Source organism: Engraulis encrasicolus, chromosome 22, assembly GCF_034702125.1.
Source record: "Engraulis encrasicolus isolate BLACKSEA-1 chromosome 22, IST_EnEncr_1.0, whole genome shotgun sequence".
NCBI lineage: Eukaryota > Metazoa > Chordata > Actinopteri > Clupeiformes > Engraulidae > Engraulis > Engraulis encrasicolus.
The window spans coordinates 10,633,413-10,653,295 of record NC_085878.1 but is presented as its reverse complement, the minus strand read 5'-3'; the positions used below and the strand labels follow the sequence as shown (position 1 = coordinate 10,653,295).

The 19,883-nt window shown below is 45.6% G+C and overlaps 1 protein-coding gene across 2 annotated transcripts; it reads left to right on the top strand.

Annotated features, from left to right (window-relative positions):
* Positions 1 to 203: 203 nt before the first annotated feature.
* Positions 204 to 18,778, top strand: hnf4b (hepatic nuclear factor 4, beta). 2 transcript variants are annotated; one of them, XM_063189054.1, is made up of 10 exons: positions 204 to 772; positions 4,087 to 4,258; positions 6,461 to 6,555; positions 8,868 to 8,971; positions 10,744 to 10,899; positions 11,317 to 11,404; positions 11,541 to 11,693; positions 14,267 to 14,611; positions 15,468 to 15,590; positions 17,505 to 18,778. In XM_063189054.1, the coding sequence occupies exons 1-10, from the start codon at positions 658 to 660 to the stop codon at positions 17,630 to 17,632; spliced, it is 1,479 nt and encodes a 492-aa protein (XP_063045124.1). In that variant the 5' UTR covers positions 204 to 657; the 3' UTR covers positions 17,633 to 18,778. The 2 variants fall into 2 exon arrangements, with proteins under 2 accessions (XP_063045124.1, XP_063045125.1); XM_063189055.1 differs by lacking the exon at positions 204 to 772 and having other exon boundaries at positions 4,238 to 4,263; positions 17,505 to 18,777.
* Positions 18,779 to 19,883: the final 1,105 nt, after the last annotated feature.

Here is a 19,883-nt window from a genome sequence, read left to right as displayed (position 1 = left end):
GCAGCTCCAGCACTCAGGTCTGATAAGACTTCTGCAATCTGATAGGGTAAACAGTGAGTGAATCACTGCTGCGTGGGGCCTACTATCTGTTTGTCTGTCTTTACTTTTTTTTCCCCTCTACCCCCATTCCTCAGGATCTCTATTTGTTTCCCAGCTGGTATCAGTGACTGTATGTGGGACAACCTATGATGAGCTAAAGGTTTACTGGATCGGGGACGACTCTGGCCAAAGGTCACTCTTGCCGAGGAGCAGCAGTCAGCTGTATGTGACTGGGCAATATATCTCAGATGCACCCCTACAGAGGACTGAGCAGAGGTCGACGGCAATGTCTGTGCATGTCTGTCTGTATGGAAATTCCTGGGTTTTGGTTTCGCATTTTGGAAAGAGCCCGTGAACATGTGAATGCATACAACAACTGAGGGGTTTAATTTAATTCACTTGTTGGTGGAAAAGTCATTGGTTCAGAACAGAGACAGGAGGAGTCACCTGGTCTTGGAGTGAAGTTGATCTGGGTCATTGTGGTTCCTGCCTTGACCCATTGGGCTCCAGTCTGGATCAGCAGAGGTCAGCTGGGTACGATAGACTAGGGGAGGGCCAGGTTGGTCACTATTGGGACCAGTGTTCTGCTTTCTCCCCCCTTGGACCGACGGGCACGTCATGAGGATTCACAGAACTGCATTGCATCAGGACACCAGTGGTTATGGCATGGAGCTGGAGCCGTCCTACACCATGCTGGAGTTCGACAGCCTGAGACCACTTCCAGAGGAGACAGGTATGTTCCACCACCTGACGCAGAAAGATGGATGGACAGACAGACCGACAGGCAGAGAGACAGACAAATAAAAGCCTGACACAGATGGATAGACAGATAAAAACAGGCTTTCAGACAGATGATTAGGCAGATCGACAGACAGACGGACAGACAGACAGACAGACAGAGAGAGAGACAGATACATCAGGACAGACACGGACAGTCAGAGAACAGACTGAGAGACAGAAGGACAGACAGACACATCAGGAAAGACATGCACGTCAGAACCGCCAAACAATCTGTATTCGGCTGGACAGAACAGCTGGATGGGAGGCATTTACTGTGGACATAATGGCATCTGAGATGTAAGCCAGTGGTCGCTCCAATACATGTGATGGATATCTGCAAAAGACCTCCAGTAATTTCAGCTGTCACACAGTTTACTTACATGTCTCGTAAATATACCCGGCCTGACACGAGTCAGCACAAATCTCTCCCAATGCACGTTGTTGTTCAGGTGAACTCGAGGGGCAGGCCTGAAAGGTAGCGTTATGTCTTAGTGACATGGTAATGAGCTTTAATGGATAGAAATGGACACGACACAATTCAGGGTCAGAATACATCTCTTATATGTATGTGGAGGGAAAAAGAAAACATTTTGTGGTGGGAAATGATTCTCTCCAGGAAAAAAAGAGAAAAAGTTTGCAAAATCCCCCACAAAATAACAGCTGATGATCAGTGACCACAATAGCCTGCATTCGAGTCATTACCCATAATCTTCGTATTCTCACGTGGCTTTCCAAGAGAGAGCGTGTGAGTAACATTAGCTATGAGCTAAACACACATTCACAGCTGCAATCAGACACAGTGTATTTTGCGACATATTTAGAGGGGGAGGGTGGTGGTGGTGGTGGTGGGAGGGAGGGAGGGAGGGGGAAGAAATATGTAAAAAGTAGTCCGTCTGCAGCCTTGCTGTCTGTCAACCTTAATGCAGGGCCGTCCGCTGCCTTTGAGGAGTGGGCCAAGTGTAACATGTGCTTAACCACTCTCTGGGCCTCACATTACGACTCCCACACACCCAGGGACTTTTTTTCGTGCATTTTTCTCATGGCACACGAGGGCAAGGGAGGGGTTGTCCTTGCTGAGACACCAGGTCTCTGTACCCCAACAGTGAAAGGAGGAGGGGGGGGTGGGGGGTCCTAATACAACAGCTATTATCTGGTTATGAGAACCCTGCTTGAAAGTCAGCTTGAGCTCTTACTGGCAAGCCACCACACATACGCTGTACAGTACACACACACACACACACACACACACACACACACACACACACACACGCGCGCGCGCGCACACACACACACACACACACAGTAATGTAAGAAAGAGATACACAAGGACTTGCGTACTCCACCCCCACACTGCCTGGTTTTCAGCCATAATCTCATTTTCTGCCGTCATTAGGAAAGGACTTGCTGAATCAGGGAGTCTTTTCTGGCACCTTTAAGCTGCGCACATTACCAGGACCCCTCTTTTCAATGCAGAAAAGAAAGGGACTGAGAGAGAGATGGAGAAAGAGAAAGAAAGAAAGAAAGAAGAGAGAGGGAGAGGAAGGAGAGAGAAGAGCGAGAGAGGGGGAAGATAGGATGTGGGAGGTTGGTGGAGTCATTGTAATCACTTAATTCAATCCAACAAAACTTTGACCCCAGAAAAAAGCATTCAGTGCACGGAAGAGCAATCCCCGCGCTAGCTATAGCTAGCTTGCATCCCCAACTCTTGAGTGTGCAATTTACATACATTACATGGGGGCACCATTGTCCTCCCGATAAAGCATACACAAACAGCGGCTGAGCAGTTTGAGTTTGATGGTGATCAGGTTTGTTCGAAGCCAATCCAGGAGAGCGTCGCTTTGAATACTGACAGAATGCAATTTGGAAAGCGGCTTCACAGGCCGATTGAATTAAAACAGCACTCGGAGAGCGAGCAAAATTAACCGCTAAAATGGCTGCGCCGGCTTTGCCTTGCCACTGACCTGTGACTGGTTTAATTAAATGGGGAGTTTCTTCCTCCTCCAAGTAATAAGGCTGCGCCGGTCCTCAGAGGCCTGTGAAGGCTGGCAGCCGGCGACGTCGCTGATATCTCTACCAATAAGCCCCCTTTTATTACCAGCACCACTCTCTAGAAGCGGCAGCCATGTCATGGTGGTGACACGCACACATACACACGCACGCATGCACAAGCACACACACACACACACACAAACACACTCAGTGTTCACAAATGTCAGTGTGACACGGCAGTGGCAATTTGTGTGTGTGTGTGTGTGTGTGTGTGTGTGTGTGTGTGTGTGTGTGTGTGGAGGGAGGTGAAAGAAGAAGAAAGAGAGAGAGAGAGAGAGAGAGAGAGAGAGAGAGAGAGAGAGAGAGAGAGAGAGAGAGAGAGAGAGAGAGAGAGAGAGAGAGAGAGAGAGAGAGAGAGAGAGAGAGAGAATGTGTGTCTGTATGCGTCTGTTAAAACCAATGTAACTTCCCTTAATTAATCCTTTGGGATTATTAAAATGGCCGTGTGCATTGGACACCTACTTATCCTAGAGTGTTACACTCTCCATTACATTGTCTCACACCGACACACCCAGAGGTATTAACATAAATACAGATTTTTCTCATTAAAAAAGAGGACATTTAATCTAAAATGAAGCTTACTGAAGACAGAGTGACCACCACTGCAGATTAGTAATGGATACTTACTCTCTCATTTCCCTTTAGATCTAACCGCTTATACTATCTAATACACAGAGAAGCAAATCCAAAAGACTGTGATAGAACACTGTGATAGAAGAACAAAAAAGGGACATTTTCAGGGCAAATTGTGCTTTTTTGATTATTTTGTTTTTAATGTGTGTGTGCGTGTGTGACACTGTGTGTGTGTGTGTGTGTGTGTGTGTGTGTGTGTGTGTGTGTGTGTCTGTATTTGTGTGTGTGTGTGTGTGTGTGTGTGTGTGTGTGTGTGTGTGTGTGTGTGTGTGTGTGTGTGTGTGTGTGTGTGTGTGTACTGTAGTATAGTGTATGTGTGGTGGATTGACAGTAAGAGCTCAAGCTGACTTTCAAGCAGGGTTCTCATAACCAGATGATAGTCATTGTATTAGGAGCCGTTTTTCCCCCTCCATTCACTGTTGGGGTACAGAGGCCTCTGCAAAGACAACCCCTCCCTTGCCCTCGTGTGCCGTGAGAAAATGCCAGATTGATGAACCTGTAATTAATCGTTTGGTGTTAATGAATTACATAGAACAAACCCTCTCCCATTAGGTGGCCTGTGTTTGTTTATCCCTGATCTGATAGAGTTGCTGGTGCCTGGCCCAGCTCCGTCGCTGCCTCCCAGTGGCACCAGTGGGAACCTGTGCTCCATATGTGCGGACAAGGCCACAGGGAAACACTACGGGGCCGCCAGCTGTGACGGCTGCAAGGGATTCTTCAGACGCAGCGTGAGGAAGAACCACGCCTACACATGCAGGTGAGGTGAGGGATTCATTTGGAATATAGAATTCAGAATCAGAACCACGCCTACACATGCAGATGAGGTGAGGGATTTAGAATCAGAACCACGCCTACACATGCACATGAGGGATTCATTTGGCATTAAGAATTTAGAATCAGAACCACGCCTACACATGCAGGTGAGGTGGGGGATTTAGTATCAGAGCCACACCTACACATGCAAGTGAGTAATTAATTTGGCATTTACAATTTAGAATTAAAACCACGCCAACACATAAAGGTGACATGATGGATGGATTTTGAAGATAGCGATTAGGATTAAGATTCAGAACCACACCATCACCTACGGTGAGGTCAGTGATGAATTTAGAATCAGATCCACAGACATGCAGGTGAGGAGAGGGATGACTTCTGATCAGACTGGACATGCGGTGAGGTGAGGGATGGATTTATTATCAGAAGCAAGCGCAGACACATGCAGGTGAAATCAGGGATGAGTTTAAAATTAGAACCACCCATGCATGCCCGTGAGTTGCGAGATGAGCTTAAAATCAGAACTACGCACAGATATAATTGTAAGTCGCTTTGGTTATAAAGCGTCTGCCAAATGCAATGTAATGTAATGTAATGTAATATAAGGTTATACGGTATAAGGTTAGGGATGATATTAGAATCAGAAACACATGAGTACATGCAGGTAAGGTGAGGCATCAATTCAGAGTTAGAACCTTGCTTACACATACAGTACAATGTGAGGTGATGGACAGATTTGGATTTAGAGTCAAAACCATGCACATACAAGGTCAGGGAGCACATCACACTTGAATCAGAATTACTGTCAAAGTACATTTGGGCTACAGACCTTTTCCAGCTCCTTACTGTAGCACTAGACTCGACTTTACCCCCATGTGTTGTCTTTTCATCAGACCTGGTGCCTTTTGCCAGGGTCAGTGTTTGGTCCCTGATTTTGGCAAAGCTTCAAATGGGTCCATGAGTCCATACTAAAAATGTGACGTGACAACCCCACTGATTGGACAAAGGCCATGTCAACATGAATATGTGAACTGCAAGTGAACATGCCAAACATTTGGCACATACGTACAACGATTTTGACTTTGGCACATGTGTGATCACTAATATATTTTACAATACATAGACACAGTGATTCAATAGCCAAACACCATAACGATTACTATAGCTAGAAAAATATTGCACAACACAACAGGGACAGGAATAAGCAGGTCTCATGTAGCACACCATATTGATCATTCAATAGCAACACTGATCAGAGACCAGGGCTTTGAATGCAGTTCTAAGTTGAGATTGACAATGTTTTGCACTGCTAAGCTCTGTGGGCAAATGGGCCAGTTCTTGCGGGCTCAGGGAGAGAGGGGAGCCAAGAAATGGGTCCTCATTACATTGTATGTATTGAGAGTGGGTGCCCGTTCAGATGATTTTGTCCTGGGTCTGGTCAAGGCTGTCGAAGGCCCTGTCTACGGCTTATATTGAAAGCTGCTGCACGACTTGACATGACATGACTGTGTAAGACATTACAGTAACTCATACTGGCCTGGACATGCAGTCAATAAGAGGAGACGGTAAAAGCGTGGGAGTTTATTTCACACCTGTAGGTGTTCAATCTGACAAGGTCTATCTACTATAATTCCAGACGCCTATATGTGCAGTATGAGAATGTGATACAAATGTGTGTCAGAAGGCTTGCCTATGCATGCACGCAGACAAAGAGGATTCTTCACTTCCAGACAATGAGCATGACACCCAACGCGTTTCATTAGAGGTCTGTAAAGGTACTTGCTTTTGTGATAGATATAGATGCTCGTGTGATAGTTGGACTATGTCTGTACGTGTGTTGGTGTGTGTGTGTGTATGTGTGTGTGTGCGTGCGTGCGTATCTGTCTGTCTGTCTGCGCTTGTGTTTGTGTGTGTGTGTGTGTGTGTGTGTGTGTGTGTGTGCATGTGCGTGTGTATGTGTGTGTGTGTGTGTGTGTGTGTGTGTGTGTGTGTGTGTGTGTGTGTGTGTGTGTGTGTGTGTGTATGTGTGTATGTGTGTACTGTATGTATGCGTGTGTATGTGTGTATATGTGTGTGTGTGTGTGTGTGTGTGTGTGTGTGTGTGTGTGTGTGTGTGTGTGTGTGTGTGTGTGTGTGTGTGTGTGTGTGTGTGTGTGTGTGTGTGTGTGTGGTGTCTGCCTCACAGGTTCAACAGACAGTGTGTGGTGGACAAAGACAAGAGGAACCAGTGTCGCTACTGCAGGCTGAGGAAGTGTTTCCGGGCGGGCATGAGAAAAGAAGGTGAGACATTCACCTCACACTGCCACTGCTCCAGCTGCCACTGCTCCACAGCCAGAGGACTGGGCATGTTTCATGTGATGACTGTGAGGCTTCTTATGGGAACAATAGATCACTGGGGAAATGAAAAATTGCAATTTTTTAAGTAAAGCCGGTAGAATATCTTGTTTCTCAACCACCCACACACACAGAGACACAGACACACGCCTTTTTTTAATATGCACACTACAAGACACACACACATGCATGCAAGCACACAGGCACGTGCATCATATAAAGTTGTATAAAGTAGAAGTAGAGGTACTCTTACAAATGTAATAATAACAGTAGTAGTATGATATTACATAGTTGAAACCATGGAATATCATACGATTAGTGTTGCAATTACATCTGTGAGGGTACTTCTACTTCAACTTTATACAACTCTGACGCACGCACATGCACACATACACACAACACGCGCACACACACTACGACCTCCCACCATCCCCATACCCCCCCCCCCCCCCCCCCACCCCCCTTCTATAGGTATGTCAACCACATAAGCCAGAGCAGACTAAAAGAGTGGACAGCTCACCGTGTTTGCCTATATAGCATAAGACTAGACTGGGCGAGTGAGTGCAGGAGTGGGAAGGGGGGAGGCTGGCTGGGTGAGATGTTTCGAAACAAGCCGAGTTCCATGATTCTTGTTCCTCGGGGAGAAATCCTGCACTCTGCACGACTCCGAGAGCACGGCAGGGAGAGACCTGCAATATCTACGTGCGTGTGTGCAGTCCTTATCTCATACTCAGACTTGCGCCGAATCACCAGCAGAAAAAGGAGATTTGGAGAGCGATGAATAGGCTTTTCACATCAATAATTAACATGGCTCTGTGGAGGCAAATATTTGCTAGCGCCACTTTTTTTTTCCCTCCCCCTTGAGCAGAGAAACTTACTTTTCACTCACAGTTCAGGAGTGTTTTATGTAACAGGCGCTGTAACTGCACTGCCGTTTCTTTTTTAAAGTTATAGGAGAGCACAGCACCAAATATATTCACTTGTTCAGAAACTTTATGGATATGATGACAGCGGCCGTGATGATGCAAGCTCCATCCAAAATGAAACGAAAACAAAAAAACACCAACACACTAATAGAGCAAAATCAGTACGTTTTTCAGTAAAATAGGTACATTTTTTAAAATGGACTATCAAAGACAAAGAAGAGGAGGAAACCCTCAAGCAGACACACACACAGACACATGGACACACAGACACCCACACACACGCGGCAATGAAAGTACTAGGGGTGGGTATTGGCAAAGGGTTCACGATTCGATGCACATCACGATACACATGCCACGATGCGATTCCATCATGGTGCATTGCGATTCATGTACTACTGTGATGCATTGCGATATTTACTTCAGTAAATGTGTAAAATACAGCTTATTTGTCAGTTGCTGTGTAGCTTTCATAAGTCAGTTCATTCTATTTAAGCATTTTATCATCTGGGAGAGAGCTTACATCACAACAGAAATATTACCTACTCTCTACTGAACAAAATCAACCCGTGGCAAATAGAATTTTATTGTTATCAAATAATCAATTGTCATGAATCCATGCAGTATATTGAGAAAATAAGTATCACGATACCTTGTCATGAATCGATGCATTGTATCGTGAAAGTAAGTATTGCGATGCATCGATATGACGATTATTTTGCACACCCCTAGAAAGTACGTATGGGCTGTGTTTGCGACACACAAGGGCCCATGAAGGACTTTTGCAGTACTAATAGAAACTTGACTGGCTGGCGAGACATCAGCTCAGATGACTAATTGGTTTCAGATTGCCTCTTGCGCTGGCCTTGTAGAAGCCTATAGTATACACCACTGTGGATGATATTCTGATCACGTTCCTTTTCTACGTCAGACCATGCCAAGGGGGTCATGATCATTAAAAAAAAAAATCCAAGCTGGAAAAAATCCAAAGCATAAGAAAATAGTGGGGAAACAAATGAGTGTGATATAGGAATCTGAGAAAAACAGCAACAAGAATAATCTCCCAAACTCTGCTGTATATTAAAATGTAGTGGTGTCACATGATATGTATTTTTTTCTAATGAAGGTGTGAAGAAACATTTGTGTAAGAGTGGGAACCCACACCAATCATCTCTTTGTTCAATCATCCATGTAGAGCGGAAAAGAAAAGTAGTTCTTATTGAGGGACAAAAGCAAGGACGCGGGAAAATGAGAGATGTCTCATGTAGGCTAATAAAACCTGACAACCTTATGGATGCTCACACTGTATGTGTCTGTCCATTGTCATGTGCACAGCTGTCCAGCATGAGCGGGACCAAATAAGTTTCCGTAGAGACGGCCAGGCTCTGGGAACGCTGTCCATCAGCATGCTGCTACAGGCGGAGGCCAGCACACACCAGGTAAGTAGGCCTTTTGCATCGGGGGAGGCCCTGCCACGATCATATGACCTATCCATCAAGCTGAGCTACCGAGCCATTACAATGCACTACAGTAGCACTCTCGCGTTTGGGTTTGGTATACGTTAACAGCCTATTGGTGGCTAATTTTGAGGATGCAGCCGATAGAGTGGCCCCATCTAAACATCCCCCAATCTCCCTACGGCAAGGGAATGGGAAAGCAAGGAAGGGTGGGAGTGGGTGGTGGGTGGAAGTTTTGGAGGGATCCACAAGCCTCCCTCCTTTCCATTTCCCTTCTCCCTTTTCGCCTGAGAACCCCTAATATAACTCTGCATTATCAGTGTCACTAAGAGATGCAGGGAGAGAGGCCAAGGCTGTATTTTCTTCAGGGCCTCTAAAAAAGACAGGCAGGGCCATTTCGAAGTCCCGGTTGGGCGAAGTTTTTTTAACTACAGCCTCCTGGCTTCGGTTATGTCTGAGAAACGGTCAAATTGCCCAGGGACTCAATTTGATCACCGCCTATTTAATTGCACTGCGTGGAGCTCGGCTTGTGGAGCCTGTGCCAGCATTCAATTTGCTCTAAATGCATAATAACAACCAGACGTCCTTCTTTTTTGCATGCCATAGGCACGCAGGAAAATTAATTGGATGATTGACAAATGAGCCACAAAACAAGGCTGAGCTGGTTTCCATTGGGGAACTGCTCCTCATGCAATGTGTCATGTGTTATGCAGCCCGAGCACTGCCAGGCTCTGATCCCAGGCCAGCGGGATTAATCAAACGGGCTCAGGGCAGCAGACTCTTCCACAGTTGGGCGATGGAGGTTCAAGCGGGTGGTGAGGAGGGAGGTTGGGGTGGGTGAGGGGGTGAAGGGACGACGATTCACTCATTTCATCTTCTACTCTTGCTAGTTCACGCACAACACCTTTGCTCTCACTGTTTCAAGTAGAGCAGCTTGATTGGGTCCTCATTGGCAGCAGGTCTTTGACTTTTTCATAGTTGGGAGATGGTGTGGTTATGAGGGTAGTTTGTGTGGGGCTTGGTGTGGGATGACAGGACCTCCATGTCTCAAGTTTCAGCTTCTACTTTTGCTGCTTCACGTATTACACCTTTTGTTCCTGCCACTTCACGTATAGAAACTTGATTGCCTTCTTATTGGCCACAGGTCTTTGCCTTTTCCTACAGTTGGGTGATGGAGGAGGTTGAGATTGGTGGTGAGGAGGGTAGTTTGGTTGTAGTGTGGGTGGGGATGAGGGGACCTCTTTGCTCTTAACACTTCATGTACAATAACTTTGCTCTTGATGCCTCACATATAGCACCTTGATTGCCTTCTCAATAGCCACGGGTCTTCCTCTTTTTTTCTTTGCAATGAACCCAAACGCACCAGAGGTTGTATCTCACATTTCCTCCTATCTATTCATTTCACACCCAACAATACAAGTTCTGCAAGTAAACTCTTCTTTTGTCCAGATGGGAATCAGTGTTATCTCCTCCTGGCTAATGCAACTAACTCACACCTGCGTGCTTTGTGCTTCGGCTGCTTCCAAATGACCTCATCCCAATGACTCTGGCAACCGCTCAGCCATTATCCTAATGGGCTTCTTCTCACTATGCTGCTGTCGGGAAATGTAATGCTGCTGTTTACGGCGAGAGCACTCATGCTTCACTCCACTTCTGGCCTGTGCCATCGTAGATCCTCTTTTTCTCATCACCCTTTCTTTCTTTCTTTCTTTCTTTTCTTGTCTTATTCTCTCTGTTTTTGTCTCTTCCTTCAGTTCCTATCCTCAGTTCCAGGCATGCTCTGTGACACAGGCATGAAGAAGGTGGCGCGAGTGGGGGATGTGTGTGAATCCATGAAGCAGCAGCTCCTCCTGCTGGTCGAATGGGCGAAGCGCATCCCTGAATTCTGCGAGCTACCAGTGGACGACAGGGTGAGCATGCATGCCCTCACACAGCCATGCAAACACACACACACGCACATGCATGCGCGCACACACACACACACACACACACACACACACACACACACACACACACACACACACACACACGCACACAGCTTTAGTGTGTTACTTTTGGTCAGGCAGTGTCACATTGTCTCACAGCGTGTCACCACACTGCACGGATGAGCCACAGTCAATAAACTGAGGCATGTCGGGAGCTATTTAGACGGGTTCTGAGCCCCTTGAGAGAGATTCTGTCGTTGACTGATGGTGCGTTAAAGTTCCCCTTCTCTGTGTGTGTGTGAGTGTGAGTGTGAGTGTGAGTGTGAGTGTGTGTGTGTGTGTGTGTGTGTGTGTGTGTGATGTGTGTGATGTGTGTGATGTGTGTGATGTGTCTGGGTGTAGGTGTCCTTGCTGAGGGCCCATTCTGCCGAGCATCTCATCCTTGGCGTGGCACGACGCTCACTTCCCTACAACGACGTCATCCTTCTGGGTAAGAGCTCTCTTTCTCTCTCTCTCCTGTTCAAACTGGTTGGCAAGGGTCAAGCCTGAATCTTCAGGGGCCCCTAACTTTGCTTGCTCTGCTCTGGTCTGGTCTGATCATTTCCATCGTGGCTTCACCTTCACAGGAAATGACTTCATCATCCCGGTAAATGGCCCAGAGATGGAGGTGTCCAAGGTGGCTGCTCGTATTCTGGAGGAGCTGGTCAGGCCACTGCGAGAGCTGGACGTCACCGACATGGAGTTCGCCTGCCTGAAGGCCATTGTCTTCTTCGCTCCAGGTAATGGATGTTACAACAACACCCTCTCCTTTGTACTGTGACCACTGGTTAAACCACTGGTTAAAAGTCATTAAAATACCAAATCGTCGATTCTGGTGCATCCGCTGTCTACCAAGTGATGGCCTCCAAAAGTTAATCAAGTCATGAACCTTGTATAGGTAGTAATGGGCAAGCTGGGTTCATTAACTCATTGAGTGCCAGCCATTTTCAAATTCAGACCAGGGGGTTGCCAGACTTTTTTCAACGTTTGAGTGATTTTTAAAGAGCCATAGAAAAATCAGTTCTTTGTCCATGTGAACAACAAACGTACCAGATCAACGTGTTAGGCCCCACCCCCCATAAAAAAACGCAATTGACTTGATGTCAAGTTTTTGGCACTGTGCCATACATTCTGAAAAGACTTGTTTTCAAGTCCATGGCACTCAAAGAGCTACAGTGAAAGTGAAGTGAAAGCCCATTGGGAAACTCCAACTCCCATTGTCATTGTGACACAGCACTCCACAGCACGCAATTAAATTGCATTTATGCCTCACCCATGCAAGGGGGCAGACCTCAATGGCAACCCCTAGAGAACAATGCGGTGGGACGATACCATGGTCAGGGTACCTCAGTCATGGAGGAGGAAGGGGGATCACAGGCTGATTACTCCCCCCACCAACCTGGTGGGTCAGGAGTCGAACCGGCAACCTTTGAGCTACAAGTCTGACGCCCTAACCGCTTACCCATGACTGCCCATGACTGCATTAGTTCACAATCCAGTGCCCCATATTCCAAATGACCTGGTTTTACCTGTCCAATTCAATCTGGTGATTGTCTGGTTAAATTATCTTTTGGTCATTCATAATATATGACACTGTACTGTAAACGAATAAATCACTGTTTATAGGGTATTAGCACACAAGATTTGGTGAAAATGCGTCCACCCTTTCAACACAGTAAGATTCTATCATCTGTGAAGAAAAATCCTGATGGTAGGCTGTATTTTGCTTTAGTTTCTGAGTGCCCTGTGAAAAACTATACTGTAGCGTAGCCTGTGAAAGTTGTTACTGCAGTGCCCCCATCTGGTTAAGAGAATACCCTGCGCAGTCTTTTGATGCCACAGTATGGTCCTTTCCCCATGTTTGCACGTGTGATGGGTTAGCGTTGAAATTCATTACAATGAAATGTTGTGTGATGATCACAACAACCAATACGAATAAATATCTCATGTGCAATCAATCTATTCGAGTTGCCATCCCCTCTACAGAAATTGCCTGCTTCACTCTGGCATTCTTCAGTTTGCTTAGGTGCTTTGGTTTCATCGTCTCCTGTGGAAAACTATTAATATCTGTGAGGGGGCTGGCAGGGAGAGAGAGAGAGAGAGAGAGAGAGAGAGAGAGAGAGAGAGAGAGAGAGAGAGAGAGAGAGAGAGAGAGAGAGAGAGAGAGAGAGAGAGAGAGAGAGCGTACTGGTCTGTGGACTTTTATAGACTCTTGGCGAAGATCTCTGATTATACCATCAGAGCCAGGTCAAGTGAACAGGCCGGCTCTCGCCAAACTCTCAAGCCAGTGTGAGGGCCAGTCTGTGTTGACTAGCTACACAAACAAACACGGCCAGGCCCAGCTCTGCCCACCAAATGCCATTCCTCCAGGAAAAACTCCTCACCAATGGTTGCAGTGAAGCAAAGAGTTGATTTATAATAATGCACATCTTAGGCAAATTTCTTATACAATCTCCCATTACTTGTACCAGCCATACATTTTTGGATAGTTTCTGGTACTACTTGAATATTGGTTGTCTGTATGTGGGTCAAAGACGTTTTTTTGGGCTCAAACATAAGGTGTCGCAACGGCATTTAATGCCCATAAATGTATTAGTAATTGGTGGTCGATATGCTGCAGTGAATATGCTTCTTAAATAATTCACTAAAAACAAACAAACAAACAAAAATCCATACAATAGTGGCACTGGCTGTCGTTGCACTGCCCTGACTTGTGCTACTGCTGACACGTCACTGACCCATGTACGTCTGTTTGTCTTTATACTATTTCGTCGCTGTCCAGTGAAAACCACTTATCTCCACTATTATTTTTAGTTTTTTATGTTCGTTCTTTATTTATTATAAAATATAAGACAGTACTACTGGTCAGTCTCCATGGGTATATGTGTATGATAAATAATTTAGTAGCCAACTTTAATGTTGCAATGATTTTTTTTTGTTGAAAATGTGGTTTTATAAATCAATACATAAAAAACAATGAGAAGTGGAGATAAGTGGTTTTCGCTGGACAGCGACGATTTGCTATCTATTACTCCACCTGCTGATATTGGCAGGGTTCCGAAATAAATACTTGTTACCATCCCCCTTGGAACGCCATAGGGGGTTGGGCCAGGTATTGCAATGATCTACCTGTTGGTCTGTTTGTTTGTCTGTGTCCACCCACGATGGCTAAGGTGATCAGGGGGCGAGAAACGCACAACATCACTTTGAACATTATGTACGTCTAGTTTTGGTCAAGGGGGACAGGTTCTGATTGCTCTTGTGTTGTGATGTTGTATGTGATGTTCTCTCTTCATATTCACATCCACATCAGACTGCCCAGGTTTGGAGAATCCGCAGGCGGTGCGGCAAGTGCGCTTCCAGGCCCAGGTGCTTCTGGACGAGGCGACTTACGAGCAGCGTGGACGCTTTGGGGAGCTGCTGCTCATGCTGCCCCCGCTGCAGAGCGTCGCCTGGCAGATGGTGGAGCAGCTCCAGCTGGCGAGGCTCCTGGGGGAGGCCAGCGTGGACACTCTGCTGCAGGAGATGCTGCTCGGGGAAGGGGCAGCCGGGGCCAGTGGTGGTGCTGGTGCTGGAGGAAGACATGGAGCTGGAGCTGGAGGTGCAGTCGGGCCAGGGGTTCCCAATCAGCAGATCCCCAAAGGATCTGCAGAGCCAGGTATGAATCCTCAAAACCGCATGGTACCTTTGGTGCTTATAGTAGGAGGAGCCACTGATTCGGTTTCTTGACAGTGCCATTCAAGGACTTTGCGAGGTCTGGGCAATCACCTTTCATCGCCCACGAAGAATAAAAGCTTCGGAGGTCTCATAGAAGTCGCACAGGGTATGCGCATGGAAGGGGAGAAAATAAGTGGTTATTATTGTATGGTACCTGAACCCTAAAAGCTTCTGTAGGAAATCCATCTAGGCTAAGGGGACATCCTGCTCCTCCTGATGGGGGTGATGATATGTCTGCAATGTGTTACGGATTGGACAATATACAGTCAGTACCATATTCCATACGGTACCCGTCCTCAAAGCTGCTGCAGGAACTCCATCCTGTGGATGGAGACATTCTGCTGCTCCATGGTGAGTGGTGGTGATGGTGACGGAGCTGGGAGGTGGGACGGCTGGGCCAGTGGTTCATCAGCAGTCCAAAGGGGCATCTGAGCCAGGGCAACAATCGTCAAAGCTCACCTGATCACACTGAGGCTTCACCCGCGGTGTCAAAAAGCATGTTTTATTGCCTTGCTTGAAATGGCCCTTGAAAGCAGAAGCCAGAAGATCCCAAAAAATGTGAAATGTGTGTTCGCCACGCTGTTGCAACATTTAGCAGTGTTGTTGTTTGCCAGCAAGAAACCACGCAAGTGGCATGCAAACGTGAAACCGAAATGAATGAATGGTACTGTTTAATTTCTTGCCTTGGCCTCGCATCTTATGCTACTCCTGTAGTGAAACGCAAGATAATCTGATAATCTGGTTCCTGAGAGGGACGTAAATCTTGTTCTGTGCTGCTTCTCTCTGCCAAACTCCAGGAAGTAACACTGAAGTCTTCTCGTTCATGTCCTCTGGGGACCCTGCCATGGCCTGTGGTCCCTTGGGTACCCAGGAGGTGCTGCCAAACCAATTCATCTCCGTGATCCTTCCAGTTCCAAACAGTAAGTTAACCATTTTGTGAAACTGTAGTACACGTTTCCTGTACATTTTCAGAAAGTCACATTCTGAACAAAAAAATGTGACAGTGGGTCCATTGTTATTGATTTACAGTATACTATATGGTATTCAACTATGCACACACATATGGTATGTTCACACACACACACACACACACACACACACACACACACACACACACACACACACACACACACACACACACACACACACACACACGTTTATGTTTACACGCACACGCACACACAGTACACATACACATACAGGCTCCTTACAAAGAAGATTAAATCACCCAGTATACTGTAACATGCCTTTGAATTATGTCTAGAATACCATACATGGCTGAGCACAATCACAGCCTAATAAAATTGGCTACCAACTCATCCACCATATGAAAAACATCAACAATCCCATGAATCTTCCCTTCTGACATTTCAGCCAGAGAGGCAGGCCTCTTTCTCTCTACAGGTGCCTGAAACCTCAGACTCACACTGGTTTCCTTTAAGTGTGGTCTAGACAGTGGGGAGAGAGTGTGTATATTTGTCTGAGAGATCATTATACCATTTAGTAGCTAGAGCTCTGGGGTTTCTTTGACTGATGATGCTTTCACTGGATGAGGTAGGAGCTCGGTGAGATCATGGTCCCGTAGTTGCAGTAGCCTGTAGGTGCTCCTGCTGACCCGAGGTACCCTGCTCAAGGTGTGTCTGACCCCAGGGATGCTGACAGGGGGAGACAAAGGGGACAGTTGTCCGGGCCCAGTGACAAAGGGGCCCCAGGAATGGGTTCTCATAGTATGTGTTATGTATGTATTTAGGGGGGGGGGTTCAAATTATTTTCTCCTGGGTCCCAACAGCAGCTGTCAGCAGCCCTGTCTGACCCAGCCCAGTGTCCTTAACTCAACTGAATTCACACTACCAGCAGCACCTTTCAAACTGACCCACTTCTACATGTACAACATGGTGTCATCAACCACAGGTGGTTATGGGCAGTTTAACCCTGCCCAAGGGAGACCAGAAACCAAAGCCACCGTCTCAAGAGAATGACTCAGAGGTGGCAAACAAGACGTTGATACATTATAGCTAAAAAGAGTCCTTACTGTTTATACTAGAACCTATTGGAATATCTGCCTGATGTCTATGACTAATTGTGATCAGTATGGAGAACCATGGGTCTTTTTCTATGCGACATCAACACTGACCATTTTAATATATAATATTAATATATAAGGGTCATTTCACGTGAAATCAGACACTTTGGGACACAGATTTCAATCATACTTGGTGTGCCTTTTTAGTAGCAAGGTAGCACCCCAGAACTGCATTTGGGTGAATCTGACACCAATATTAAGGGAGAAACAGACTAGGAAAGGTTTACATAAGAGGGTAGGACACTATACATTCAGCCTTGATTATATCAGTCTGTGTGTGTCACAAAAAGATGTCTGTGGTGTCGTTTGAAAGCTCTTTCCTGGCTCTACACATTACACAGATAGCATGGAATACAACAACCTTCAGAATATTAATTATGATGAATTGAAAATTTATAAAAAAACGTATATTTTAAAATTTCTTGTCTCTTCTAAAATTTCTTGTTTCTTGTCTAAACGTAGCCTGTAAGGCTTGTAAGTTGCATCCAGTGGAATAGGCGATGGGCATACTGTTTTCTGCCGGTTTAGGTGCTTCGATTCAAAACAGACATCACGTCACTGTGAAAATGACCAATTACAATGATCTGTTCCTTTACTGTGAGTTACTCACATTAGATCACATCATGGGAAGCCTTGCGCTCACATGACAGGATTACAATAATGGTACAAATGAGATGAACTAGCTCTGTCCTTTTGAACCCTGAACATCAACCTCAAACAGTGCCAAATATTCATTCTCTCTCTCTCTCAGGTCTGCCAGATCTTCAGATGGTGCCCACGCAGACTGGCACCGAGGTGTACAGACCCAGACAAGACCCTGGAATGGCTCAAGAGATGCCAAGCAGCATGGCCCTCCCACCGATGCACAGGTGCCTCTGACAGAACAATGAGGCTCATTCAGAAATGCACACCCCAGATGCACATGGAGTGCACACTCAAGCACAAATGCTTACATACAGTACATACCAATTTGAAGACCCGTGTAGCCAAAGACACTGCAAAGGTAGACTGATAATAAACTGATATAGTAAACAGTACCAGTGATCTGCCTCAGCCACAGAATATGGAGTTGTATGCAACTAGTCACCAAAGACTGTTGAATTATTAATTCATGGTGATATACAGTATACTCACTTTAATTAAACACTTGTGTACATTTATGGCATGGAGATCTCGAAAAGAAAATGGTAGCCTTGTCATATTACTGGGTGACTTTATGACCATATTTATGGGCGGGTGACTTGGCAAAGTTACTGTAGACTGTAAGCAGCTTTCTCACCACCATGTTATGAGCTAATGTTTGATTTATCCTGTCAATGTCTGGGGGATATACAAAAAAAAGAAATCCCTGCAGAGCATTCATTGAGCTGTGTTATACGAGCATGTTTTGTGTAGCTGTTCCTTTATTTTAGAGCCAATGTTGTGTACTAACCTAAATTCGAACATTTGCCTTGTTTTGTTGACACAACGTTTAAAGAGTGCTGCAGTGGAGTGCTAGATTACCGACTGTGAAATCTAGAAATTGTGCAAATGTATGAATGACATGGAATATGACTTGCATATGGACTTTGAACTTGATTGATCAGAAATGTAAATGACAATGAAAATGAATATACTATATACTGTATTTATGTTATTTTAGCTCTACCTTCTGACTGACAATATGGACTACCTCCCAGCAGAGGGCGCTCATGACCTACTAAGCAAATACACACAGCTGCTTCTCCTCTCCATATCACTAACCATAACCAGAAATAGAAAGATCACACCAAACCACAGCATAAACAAACAGCTTAAAAAGTACTTGGACTACTGAACCAGAACACCAAAAAGAGGAATGTATTTAGGCCACGTGTCACTGAGCAATTCCAAACATAATGCACCACACAGAAAGGGGACATCCAGATAAATGCATGTTTATTGGGAAATAAACAGGAGGATGGGGCTGCATGTTTTGCTTTGTGAAAACAAGTTGTGTTATAAATAGGAGACTGTGTGTGTGTGTGTGTGTGTGTGTGTGTGTGTGTGTGTGTGTGTGTGTGTGTGTGTGTGTGTGTGTGTGTGTGTGTGTGTGTGTGTGTGTGTGTGTGTGTACGAGAGAGAGAGGAGAGAGATAGAGAGCTTTGTGTGTGAGAAAGACAGACAAATAGAAAAATAGAACAGGACTGAAAGTAGAACAGAAAGAAAACAAGCAATTAAGAAACAAAACCATCAAGAAACACCAAAGGAAAAAGCTGCTTACATGCATGCAGATGTTAAAACTCCATCTGAGTCATCACTCTTTTCCCCTGGTAGTCAGAGTGCCGACGACTCCCCCTATACAAGGGCCCACTAGGCCTGCAGCTGCAGCAGCGGCCTTCCAGCATCCCCTGCCCCTGGGCCCCAAACCAGCCCTGTACCTAGGGGTGGGCGATATGACGATATTATATCGTGAATCGCGATATTGAGTAAAAGATCGTCTCGAATCTGCCAAAGTGGAGAAATCGTATAGATCGTCTTGCAGTGAGGATGTTTTTATCACCCATCATGATAAAAAATAGAAATCGTGATTTCATGTTAAAAAATCGTGATACAACATTTTTGCCATATCGCCCACCCCTACCTGTACCCCTCTGCAATGCCCCTTCCCAGAGAGTAGACTGGATAAGCCATGCATGTCCAAGTTTGTTCGGAGGTAAATTACAGTCAAGAGTGTACAACGGCACTGTACCGGATCAGGTCTGTAACAAGGCCCAGAGGCCCAGGAGCAGGAGCAGCAGAGCTCTGCTTCCTGATTGGCCCTGTGTGAGCGCAGATGTCCACAGACATGTCAGGCAACTGCCATCAAGTCAAGTCAAGTCAAGTCAAGTCAAGTAGGTTTATTGTCAATTTCTTTACATGCACTGGTCATACAAAGAATTTGAAATTACATTTCTTGCTTTCCCATACAGACATAGACTAATCTAGGTAAAGACATAGACAGTATAGACATAGACAGTACTTATACATGGACTTAAGACAGTATGGACATAGACAGTGCTCATACAGACATTTAAAGTGCAAGACTGGACAACAGAAGACTTGTAGAGGACATACATTAAGAGGTATTTGTTGTGCTTTTGTGCTTTTCCTAAAAAAAAAGAAAAGAAAA

Coding starts and splice junctions, on each gene's coding strand:
- hnf4b (XM_063189054.1), top strand. CDS start 658: ATGAGGATTCACAGAACTGCATTGCATCAGGACACCAGTGGTTATGGC. Junction 4,259..6,460: donor AACCACGCCTACACATGCAG/GTGAGGTGAGGG, acceptor TCTGCCTCACAG/GTTCAACAGACAGTGTGTGG. Junction 8,972..10,743: donor CGGAGGCCAGCACACACCAG/GTAAGTAGGCCT, acceptor CTCTTCCTTCAG/TTCCTATCCTCAGTTCCAGG.